This window comes from Chiloscyllium punctatum, chromosome 41, assembly GCF_047496795.1.
Source record: "Chiloscyllium punctatum isolate Juve2018m chromosome 41, sChiPun1.3, whole genome shotgun sequence".
Lineage (NCBI taxonomy): Eukaryota > Metazoa > Chordata > Chondrichthyes > Orectolobiformes > Hemiscylliidae > Chiloscyllium > Chiloscyllium punctatum.
This window is the reverse complement of record NC_092779.1, coordinates 17,955,503-17,967,526: the sequence shown is the minus strand read 5'-3', so window position 1 is coordinate 17,967,526 and position 12,024 is coordinate 17,955,503. Positions and strand designations below refer to the sequence as shown.

The window sequence follows — 12,024 nt, the reverse complement described above, 5'->3', positions numbered from 1 at the left end:
TCGGGCATTACAAGATTCTCAAAAGACCCACTCTCACTAGTATCCTTATATACAGATGAGGAAGAGCACCACTTTGACTGGGACAACACATCCATCCTAGGACAAGCCAAACAGAGACATACATGAGAATTCCTAGAAGCATGGCATTCCAACCCAGAACTCTATCAACAAACACATTGACTTGGATCCCATTTACCACCCCCGAGAAAAAGAACAGGAAATGACATCACCACAAGAAATGATGTCACCAACCTAAGGAAACCTAAATAGAAAGTGGGCCTTGCCAGCAATGCTTCATCCAGAGGTTCATTGATGATGTTACCCCGTATGGTGACAAAACATCTGAAAACGAACCTTCCAGCTCAGCGACCAAACCTACATCCAGCTTCTCTGGGAGCTAGGTGAGCAACTTCAGCCCTGACTACAATCAGGCTTCTCCTGCTCAAAGGATGCAGTGCAGTCCTCACCTTCTTCCTCCTGCAACTCTATTCCTCTGTAGTGCCAAGTTGTGAAAGACACAGCACATCACTGACCATTATGCACACCCTAACAGATGGTCCATACTAACAGGCATCTTTAAATCTGTCCAGGAAAGTTCAGCAACCCAATGGCTTGTTCAATGAGTGCTTTTGTTCTCTTGGTGCTAAAATTGCGTTTTCTCATTAGTGTCAATTGATGTCTTTAGGGTTTACCCTGGTCCCCAAGGAGACATCACTAATTCAGTTTGAGTGTTATAATTACCTGTGGGAAATTTACTGACACATGCTCAGAACAAGCTCTGTGAGCAAAGATCTCACTCACAGAGGTACAGAAACAGTCATGCTGTTTCAGTCTTTAATGTTGTTTCTCTCTCCACAGATCCTGTCAGAACTTCCGGGTTTATCCAACACTTTTTTTTATTACAGAATCTACTGAATTTTGCTTTATTTCTTAAAAGAAAGGGAAGAGCTACCATGCTTTGATCTTTAAAGGCTTTCCCGTCTGTCAAATAAAGACATATTAGTCCTGTTTGTGTTCTCACCTTCATGACTTTGGCAAGTTTCAAACAGCTCAGGAAACTGATAGAACCTATTAAAGCTTGAAAGAAGATAAAACAACTACAAGGGGATACAAAGTTTAACCAAGTGGGAAATATATAACAAATAGAAACAAACATTGTCATAAAACATGAATGTTAATTTTGGCAGAAAAAGTAAAAATGTTATCTAAATAGCGAAAGATTGCAGAGCTCCAAGATGCAGGTGTTCCAGTGCGTAAATGGAAAAACGTTTGAATCCAGCCACAAAAAGTAATTAGGAAAACTAATACAATATTATTGTTTATTGCAAGTAGAACTGAATACAAAAGTATGGAGATTATACAGATATTGATGAGACCACATTTCATATTGATCTCCTACGTAAATAAATTGGAAGCAGTTAAGAGAAGATAGACTAGCCCAAGATCTGGAGTGGGTGGGTTGGCTTGTTAGGAAAGGTTAGACAGACTTGGTTTCTATTTGCTGAAGTTTTAAAAAAGGTAACTTGATTGAAACATAAGGTGTTTTGACAGGCTGGGTGTGGAAAAAGGTTTCTGCTTGTGGGAGATTTTAGAACTAGGGGTCACTGTTTAAAAATGGAGGGTCATCCATTTCAAACAAACAGGAAGAGAAATATTTTCTGGATGGTCCTTGGAACTCTCTTCCTTGAAAGACAGTGGAAGCAGAATCTTTGAGCATTTTCTTTTAAAACAGTAGAGGTAGATAGATTCTTGATAAGCAAGAAGCTAAAAGATTATCATGGGAACGTGGGATAATTAAATCAGTTTTGCTTATTGAATAGTGACGGTCAAGGTGTTGAAGGGCCTGCTCCTAACTCATATACCTATATGAAAATAGGGCAGCGCAGTGGCTCAGTGGCTCAGTTGTCTACATGGAGTATGCACATTCTCCCCATGTCTGCTCATGTTTCCTCCAGGTGCTCCAGCTTCCCACAGTCCAAACACTTGCAGGTTAGGTGGACTGGCCATACTAAATTGCCCATAGTGTCCAGGAACGTGCAGGTTAGGTAGATATACCATGGGAAATACAGGGATACAGGGCTAGGGAAAAAAGAGTAGAAGATCTGGGTGGCATGTAGATTCGATGTAGATCGGTGTAGACTCAATAAGCCAAAAAGTCTGCTTCCACAGTGTAGGGATTCTATGATTCTATGAAAGTGGTGTTAAATTTACAACTGGCTCATAAAAGATGTCACATGCATTTACAAAGATATGTAAATAAAAGATGCAAGAATGGGTTCTGTTTTGGTTTGCAATGTGCCCAATATTTTTGGTGGATTTAAACTTTGCCGTCACCATAACCTGACCACCTAATGCATTTCAAAATTCTGGCATTCTGAAGAGGAGTCATATCGGACTTGAATGTTAACTTGGTTTCTCTCCCCACTTACTGAAGTTCTCCAGGATTTTCTATGTTTGCTTCAAATTTGCAGCATCTACAGCATTTTGCTTTTATTAAAATTCCATCCACAACATGACTCTATGACTCTATGCTACGTATTCCAATATTTTCCATGGTCAGTAAAGAAATATCTCTTAGGTGCTAGATAATTGCAAATTATTCCAAAAATATTGGTGAGCATCATAAAAGTATTCATCATCATGGAATACAAACTGGGATTTCAACCAAAAGGTTTAAAAAAAAGGAGGAAAATAGAAAAATGGTTCAGAAGAAAATGTTCTTCTACAGCAGATGTTAAGATATAGTAGTCAGCCACAAGACGTTTTACTCTGCTATGCCACATTCAATGTGTGAGAAAACTGATACCTACACCAGGTGCCCATCCGTAAAATAAAAAAGCATTCTTTCCTGAAGTCCTTGATCTTGATCATCACAAAAGGTCAAAATCATGATGTGTTTATCAACTCCTAGTGTCACAACTTACATGTTGCATCAGCAGACTCTCGGAATCTAATTAGCAATTACATATAATGTCAGATCAGTAATTCACTAATGCTTCTTAGTAGCAGTCTACAAGAGCGATATTCACCTACTGTCCTTTAAATCCTGAAAACAGGAATCAATAGTTTTGAGCCTTAGTGCTCTTTTCGAACGAGCGAAGCGCATGTAGTTGATTACAGCATTCTGATGGTGTTCATTTAACCCCAGTTCAGCCTGTGAAAAAAAAATTCAGAAATTCAAATAACTTCCTATATAAGCAATTCAAATAGACAATATTCATCAACTTTTTGTTTCAATGTGAAAACGGTAAACCGTTAAAATTATTAGAAAACATGATCACCAAATTGTTTTTTCTTTGGCTTTATTAATGTTTAGTCAGGAATCCCCATGATAGGATTGTGAATAATCATTTCCAACAGCATAAATGAACTGAAATAAAAGCAAAACCGTGTGTTTGCTGAAGGTACCAAGTAAAAATAGAAAATGCAGGAGAAACTCAATAGGTCTAGTTATCTGAGAGAGAAATAGAGTTTATGTTGAGTTCAATATGGCTTCTTTTCAGAACTGAAGAGAGAGAGAAATGTGATAAGTACAAATGACTTAACACTAATACATCGATATTCATTGTTTGATTATATTGTTTTCTATTGTTATGATCCCAGCTAATGTTATTACTGGACAAACCAGACCCAACACTGAAATGTAGTTTGACAGATCATATTTTGCTTTGTTTTGTTATTATTCAAATATGTGGTTTTTACTGAAATAAAAGCAGCAATGCTACAGATATGGTTTTAACAATAAATCAAAAATGTTGTACAAGAACAATATGAGGATCAAATAGAATAAACCAAGCTAGTTACACAACACAATGGGAAAGATTCCAAAATACATCTATCCCAACACTATCCTTTCATAGTACTCATACATTAGAGAGTGTTCCCTTCTCTCTCACATCTGTAATTTTAACTTAGCTGTTTGTATCAATTCCTAGTCTTGAGAGTCTGATAATCTTTTCCTTGATTACTCACACAAATTAAGCTTAAGCTTTCTCAGCCTCAAATAACCTCTTCAGGTTCAAACTAAGCATTTCTGGTCTGGAATTTTAAACTAAACCCCCTTATCTTGAGGTAACCCATTTCCTAACTGTTCTGAACCAATTTATTCCTCCAGGAGAAATTGTTCTTACATCCAACTGCAGCCAATACTTCTGTGAACTGAAATTAGAAGCTTTACAATTCATGGGTTCTTCTCCCAAGGGAAAAAAGGTCATTTCCTGATTCTTTTAAACCAAATATTTATTCTGACCAATTGTAAAGCTCCCACAATGCAAACAAATTCCCCACTACCACTCCAGGAGTCCCTTCCCTCTCATACTAATTCTAAATAAATCATGACCCTAGTAAGAGTGACAGTTTAATTATTAAATGCCCTCATAGAAACAAACCAAACCCACATGCCACTGGAACAAAAACACAAAAATTTAAATTATAAGAATCATACACCTTAAATCACACTAACAGCATAAAGATAAAAGTGGACTCTAACTTTTGTAACTGAGTTTTTAAAAAAAAAATGGAAGACCAGTCATTACAGACTTTTCAACCTTTCAACATTCCTCTTGAATTCAAGTCACAAAACTGAGCACAGGAAATTCATTAGAATTTTATTTGTACTAACAGCCGAATCCAAATATGACTGACTTTTATTAGCATTGATCATGCAACATCACGAGCCATTCGAACAGTCCCAATACAATCTAGCATAAGACTACCCGCTCTGTTAGAGCATTGATCAAACTGGCTCAGTATTGCAACATAAAGCGTAGTTATTATGATAGTGTTAATAAATCATAACACTCCTACATTATTAATCTCATTAACAATGTTACATGATGTTAACTGACCAATCATAATGCTTGATCAGAAGTTAAAATGATCAAATTCTTTGTCTCTCTACAGTAAAGAAGTCTCTCTCTCTCTCTCCCTCCAATCTCTCATTATTATTAACTGAACATGCTTTGTTCTATCTACATCTGTTACAACTTTTGTGAAATTAAACAAGTCAATGTTTCAAATTTCATTTTCCAATGTGCAAAATAGATGTCAAACATCAAACTTTACTTGACATTTATTTTTAAATCCATTGTCTCAACTTGTCTAGATCCTTCAGAAACTCATGAACCTCTGAAATGATAGTTGTCTAAAAACATTGCTTAGTGTAACAGCCAAATTTTATGTCAATATATAATGGACAAACTCCCCTCTGGATAGTTCATGAAAGTGAAAAGCAGAAAACCAGAAACTACTTTGACAGATCAACAATGTTTACTTCTTTCACCACCAATTTTACATTGCTTCGTCCCATCTTAGAAAATTTTCAATCCTCTTCCCAACTTTCTGTTAATACTACACATCTGAATTCTTTTCTAAAAAAAGGTTCAAATATGTCACTTTACTGAATACTTTGCAAAAATACAAAAAAAAACTACAGCCTTAGGACAGCCTACAATTGAATTAAAAATGGCTCAATCAACAGAGCATGGAAAAAGTTGAACGGTATTGTATGTAACATTACATTTGATGACCTTGTATCATTAAGTGAAAAGCCACAAAACACTAGGTAAAACTAAACAAATGTATAAAAGGTAAACAATAAGAGCACATAAAGACTAACCACTGCTACAAAAGAGGTATGTTTTGGATTTAAGAGTTCACTATCTTTTTTGATAGGTTGCATTTAGTATAATTAATTTGACCTTTTGCAAAGGTCACTTCAAAGGCTGTATAGGATAACAAGGGGAAAAAATAGGCTTGTAAAATACATAAAAAGAGGAGAACAAACTGGAACAAGAACAAAGAGATAAAAAACAAAGGGTTGAGATTAACCTAAAATAGCTAAAGTTTCCAAGGAGAATGCCATAGCATGACCACGAGGGAAAACAGATACTGACCCAAACTTTATTGGAGTGGACCACTGAAAGTTAATTTTATCTTCCCCTCAACTTTCAGTTCCAAATAATTTTACATTGCAAACTGTTGGAAGTGAGAGCTGATAGTGAAGGTCAAGTAAACCACCCAAACCAAATGAAATCTAACAACTGACAAAGAAACAAGTGAACAAAACAGAAGGAAACAAGTTAAAAGAGTCAAAGTAGATACAGTCAGTTCAGACATAACACGATAGTTCCGTTCCTGTCCAATCCCACATTATAAGAAATTTGCATTATAGCAGCACCATTTAAACTAAATGGGACTGGATTCACACTATAGCCAATGCGGGTAAGGAAAGTTTGCGTTCTATAAATAATCGTCTAAACTCTTCAATTGCGTTATAGCCAATTCGTGTTGAAGAAACATGCGTAATAGCAGAACCGACTAGACAGAAAGAGAAAGAGAGAAAAAGGAAAAAAAGTTACATTTAGAAGTCTCCAGCAACAATTTTCCACCTACAGAAGTAAGCTCCCACAGTTTAAAATGTTTTTTATTCATTCTTTACAATATGAACATCATTGGCATTTACTGACCATCCCCAGTTGTTCATGAGCAATTGATGGTGAGGCCACGTTAGAAGGTACCTAAAAGGCAATCATGATGGGTAGGTCTGGAATCACAAGTAGGCCAGAATAGATAAGGACAGTAGATTTCCTCATCTGAGGACATTAGCAAACCTTTCATCTATTCCCTTTTTGGGTCTTGAAAGTTGCAGAACATTCCAACAACATTAACAGGCTCCTTAGATTTAAAATTGCAGTCTTAACATTCTGCAACAAATTTAATTCTGATTAATGATGCAAATTCAGCAATCTACTATGATTAATTTGTGATAATTCACAACTCAACACATCCCTTCCTTGTTCCAAATTGCTGGACAATTTAAAAAGAATTACACCAACAGTCTGTGCCCTTAGCTTGTTGTTATTTACCAACACATTCTGGCTCAATTAAAGTGATGTTTCAGCTCAATTTCAATGGAGAACATAGATGCTCAAAAACACAGCAAAAATACACTCTGTGCTGCACTGTGTATTAATGCCAAATTTCCTGGGAATCTGGGTCCGAAAGAAAGCGCCAAACCCACACTGATGGTCAGAATTTTCCAGGCCTGCCTGGGGCTTACAGAAGGGCAGATGGGAACTTAATGGAGTGCGAGGTCAAATGTCAGTTTCCCAATTTCTGATTAAACTTCAGCAATTAAGTTCTCAGAATCTTTCATGGAGGTGTTCATGTAGAAGGCTCTCCATATTGATCAGCTCAAGAGGAGTCTTGTTTAATCACAGTCTGCCAGCCTGTTCTTAAAATTTTACAATGTTAAGAAAGACTTAATGGGTACGCTAACTTGTATGAATGAGACACTGGCTGATTTCCACAAAACCAGGCCAGGCAAGTGGGACTCAGTTTAAAAGGGGGAACAACTTAAATGTGAAATTAATCACTAAGTAGATCAACCTAAGAGGGGATTAACAGAAAAGATGTCATTTGTGGGCTAGTTGGACAGGAAAGATAGGTAATGGAACTTAAGATTGTGTGATCATTGGGAACATTTGTGGGCTCCTGGAGAATAGAGAAAGCAAATACAGATGCAGAGGGAACAGTAACAGTCACAGGTAAGGGATCCAACAAAGGATGAAAATGGTAGACTTGGGGCACTGAGCATGATGAGATACATCGGGTGTACACAGGAGGAAGAAAGAGCAATGGAACAGAATGAGGTGAATAAAAGGGTGAGCCAAGGGAATGTCAATGGTAGTGGAATTGGGGAAAAAGCAGGAATATCGAGGAGACAGTGAGAGGGCTGGTAGTGTCAGGCTTGTCTGTCTTATCTTACCACTGCCCTTGCTTCCTTAGCAACCTCAGCATCAGTCTTTGCTCCCTCAGCATCTCTGTTAGACACCCATTCTTCCTCAGCTGAGGAGGATGATGAATTCATTTGCCCTCCCTTTTAGGTTCTCACCAGATCACTGAGCTAAGTTGTGCATGGCACAATAAACTGTCATTATTCTGGAAACCCTGTCTGATAAGTCCTGAGTTCTCATGGTCCGGGCAATGGAAGTGTGTCATAAATTGAATCAATGTTGGTCACTATTCTGGAAACCCTGACGGCTATATTTAATCACAAATTACTTTACTTGAACATTTGCGAAGACACAAACATAATACCCAATCTGATTTTACGATGCTGAAACTGTATCTTCCTCTGCTTGAAATACAGACTCCTGCTGACTTATTTGCCCCATTGCAACAGATGAATTGGTGGACAGCAAAGAAGATTACAACAGAATCTTGATCAGATGGACCAAAGGGCTGAGAAGTGGAGATGAAGTTTAATTCAGATAAATGCGAGGTGCTGCATTTTGGGAAAGCAAATCTTAGCAGGACTTATACACTTAATGGTAAGGTCCTAGGCAGTGTTGCTGAACAAAGAGACCTTGGTGTGCAGGTTCATAGCTCCTTGAAAGTGGAGTCGCAGGTAGATAGGATAGTGAAGGCGGTGTTTGGTATGCTTTCCTTTATTGGTCAGAGTATTGAGTACAGGAGTTGGGAGGTCATGTTGCGGCTGTACAAGACATTGGTTAGGCCACTGTTGGAATATTGCGTGCAATTCTGGTCTCCTTATCGGAAAGATGTTGTGAAACTTGAAAGGGTTCAGAAAAGATTTACAAGGATGTTGCCAGGGTTGGAGGGCTTGAGCTATAGGGAGAGGATGAACAGGCTGGGGCTGTTTTGCCTGCAGTGTCGGAGGCTAAGGGGTGACGTTATAGAGGTTTACAACATTATAAGGGGCATGGATAGGATAAATAGACAAAGTCTTTTCCCTGGGGTCGGGTAGTCAGGAACTAGAGGGCCTAGGTTTAGGGTGAGAGGGGAAAGATATAAAAGAGACCTAAGGGGCAACTTTTTCATACAGAGGATGGTAAGTGTATGGAATGAGCTGCCAGAGGAAGTGGTGGAGGCTGGTACAATTGCAATATTTAAGAGGCATTTGGATGAGTATATGAATAGGAAGGGTTTGGGGGGGATATGGGCCAGGTGCTGGCAGGTGGGACTAAATTGGATTGGAATATCTGGTCAGCATGTACGGGTTGGACCTAAGAGTCTGTTTCCATGCTGTACATCTCTATGACTCTAGGATGGTCATCTTCTGGTAATTCTGGGCTTGCAGAAATGTAGGTACAATCTCACTGGCCTGAGCAGGTGAAGATGTTTGGGATCGTGGTAGGGTGGAGTTGGTGAGCACTTCTGGCACACCCTGAGACGACAATTACAAAGCAACAGGGTGGAGGAATAAAGAATTGATGCAGTTTGAGCATTTTGTACTTATGCAAACAATTCATGCACATCCAAAAATTCTGTAATATTTTAGTCTGCACATTTGATTTGAATGTCAAATATGCATGAATCTGGTTGCAAATATCCAAGAAATTCCAGGCTAAATATTAAGAACTGGGGTCGGGAAGTCCAGAACTAGAGGGCCTAGGTTTAGGGTGAGAGGGGAAAGATATAGAAGAGACCTAAGGGGCAACTTTTTCACACAGAGGGTGATACATGTATGGAATGAGCTGCCAGAGGATGTGGTGGAGGCTGGTACATTTGCAACATTTAAGAGGCATTTGGATGGGAATATGAATAGGAAGGGTTTGGAGGGATATGGGCTGGGTGCTGGCAGGTGGGACTAGATTGGGGTGGGATATCTGGTCGGCATGGACCAAAGGGTCTGTTTCCATGCTGCACATCTCTATGACTTTATAACTAGCACTAAACTTCCTGTACCCAAATTTTAGGGCGAAAAGGATCAAAGGGTTATGGAAAGAAAGCAGGAACGAGACACTGAATAGCAGAACAGGCGCAAACAGCCAAATGGCCTGCTCCTCCTCCTAACTTCTGTGTTGCTAAATGCATCGTTACTTATCCAAACAGTTTCAGAAAACAATTACTTTTCTGCTACCCTCATTATTGATTTGTACCTGGCTTTTCAATTCCTAAAATATTTCTCCAGCAAAGTCACTGGTCACAATGCCAGTATTTAGTACTTCAGATAAAATCCTCGGTCCTCACCCCAATAATCTCTGGATACAGCACATTATCCTCCACCATTTCCGCCACCAACAATCAGATCCCACCACCAGAGTTTTATTTCCCTCTCCACCCCTATCAGCATTCCGGAGACCATTCCCAACGCAACTCCCTTGTTAGGTCCACACTCCCCACCAATGCACCCTCCATTCCCAGTACCTTCCCTTGCTGCTGCAAGAGATGTAAAACCTGCTCCTACACCTCCCTCCCTCATCTCTGACCAAGGCCCCAAAGGATTCTTCCACATCCAGCATAAATTTTCCTACACATGTGTCCGTTGCTTTCGATGTGGTCTCCCCTACATTAGGGAGATAAGATGCTAACTCGCAGAACTTTTCAGGGAACATCTCTGGGACACACTCACCAAACAACCCCACCGTCTTCCAGCTGACCAATTCATCTTCTCCAAGGACATGCAAGTCCTGGGCCTCCTCCAACGCCAAATCCAAGGGTCATCCTTTACCTGGAGGAAGAACACCTCATCTTCTGCCTTGGGAACCGACAACCACATTGCATCAACATCGACTTCACCAGTTTCCTCATTTCCCCTCACCCCAAACTCAACCCTCCAACTTGGCACTGCCCTACCTGTCCACCTTCATTCCCACCTATCACCATCATTTTCTGGATTAGAGTGGTGCTGGAAAAGCACAGCAGTTCAGGAAGCATCCGAGGAGCAGGAATATCGACGTTTTGGGCAAAAGCCCTTCATCAGGAATAGAGGCAGAGAGCCTGCAGGATGGAGAGATAAATGAGAGGGGGGTGAGGGGGGGTGGAGGGGGGTGAGGGGGGTGTTGGGGAGGGGGGTGTTGGGGAGGGGGGTGTTGGGGAGGGGGGGTTGGGGGATGAGGAGGGGGAGGGAGAGGGTTGTTGGGGGTGGAGTAGGGGTGTTGGGGGTGGGGTAGGGGTGGGGTGTGGTGGGGGGGGAGGGAGAGGGGTGTGGGGAAGGGAGGAGGGAGAGGGGGGGTGGGGGGGGAGGGAGAGGGGGGAGGGAGAGGGAGGAGGGAGAGGGGGGTGGGGGGAGGGAGGGGGGAGGGAGATGAGGGGTGGGGGGGGAGGGAGAGGGGTGGGGGGGGAGGGAGGAGGGAGAGGGGGGGTGGGGGGGGAGGGAGAGGGAGGAGGGAGAGGGGGGTGGGGGGAGGGAGAGGGGGGGGAGGGAGATGAGGGGTGGGGGGGGGAGGGGGAGAAAGGAGCACAGCGTACTCTATGAAGGGGAGGGGGAAGTTAAGAGTTGACGGTTGAGTGATGGAGGAACATAGTCTCGCACATGACACTCACCATACCGCGCTACAGGAAGACAACGCCGCTGTGCACACTCCGAACCAGCGACAGCCCCGCTCCTCCTCGACCCAGCAGGCCCCAGCCTGGACTCATCACCATGGAGACGGCGCGCGTCACCCAGCCGCGCCCACGTGACTGGAGCCCCGTGCCCAGAGCGAGCTGCTGCTGCTGCTGCTCCCTCCCTGCGTTAATAACAATATCAAAGACGTTCCAACATTTCATTTGACAACTCTGACAGGTTGCCTCACCCAACCTGAGATGCCAACTTGCATTTTATTGCTGCTTTCCGTTGGCCTGACATTTGCACCGATGAGCTGGCACTGCAGCCCACACGACAGTCTGTGCGTGGCTGAACTGTCCAGTGATTTTGTAGCAACCAGGACATTCATGAAGTAGGAGCTGGGGCTTTGCACCAAACGTTTCTTCTCGCCTTTCCTCTTCTGCTCAGTAGACGGGTGTAGCAAGCAGATTTTTCGACAGAGCGTTCCTGCGGATACTGATTACAGTATCCACTCTCAGCAAATTAAGTCCAGTAATTGAGAACTTGCACTCAGGGTGGGCAAAAACATTATGTGGTTTCACGGTGATAACAAGCAAGGATTTTATTTTTCTAATATAACTGAACTTGCTGGATAAACTTGTCAGGTCTGGCGGCATCTGTGCAGACAAAGCAGATAGTGAAGACCGGACCCGAAACGTTGACTCTGCTTTTTCTTCAGCAATTTCTGG

The 12,024-nt window shown here is 41.5% G+C and overlaps 1 protein-coding gene across 3 annotated transcripts in view; it reads right to left on the bottom strand.

Moving 5' to 3' along the window:
- lztfl1 (leucine zipper transcription factor-like 1) overlaps nt 1–11,401 on the bottom strand; it is a 37,367-nt gene extending 25,966 nt beyond the window's left edge. Inside the window, exons 1-2 of one of the 3 annotated variants that reach the window (XM_072560483.1) lie at nt 11,293–11,401; nt 3,030–3,154 (exon numbers count right to left, since the gene is read on the bottom strand). In XM_072560483.1, coding sequence (XP_072416584.1) covers nt 3,030–3,154; nt 11,293–11,295 — 128 coding nt within the window. In that variant the 5' untranslated portion in view covers nt 11,296–11,401. Of the gene's footprint in view, nt 1–3,029; nt 3,155–10,378; nt 10,497–11,292 lie in introns of those variants that run through there. The other 2 variants (XM_072560482.1, XM_072560479.1) reach the window with 2 other exon arrangements.
- Nucleotides 11,402–12,024: the final 623 nt, after the last annotated feature.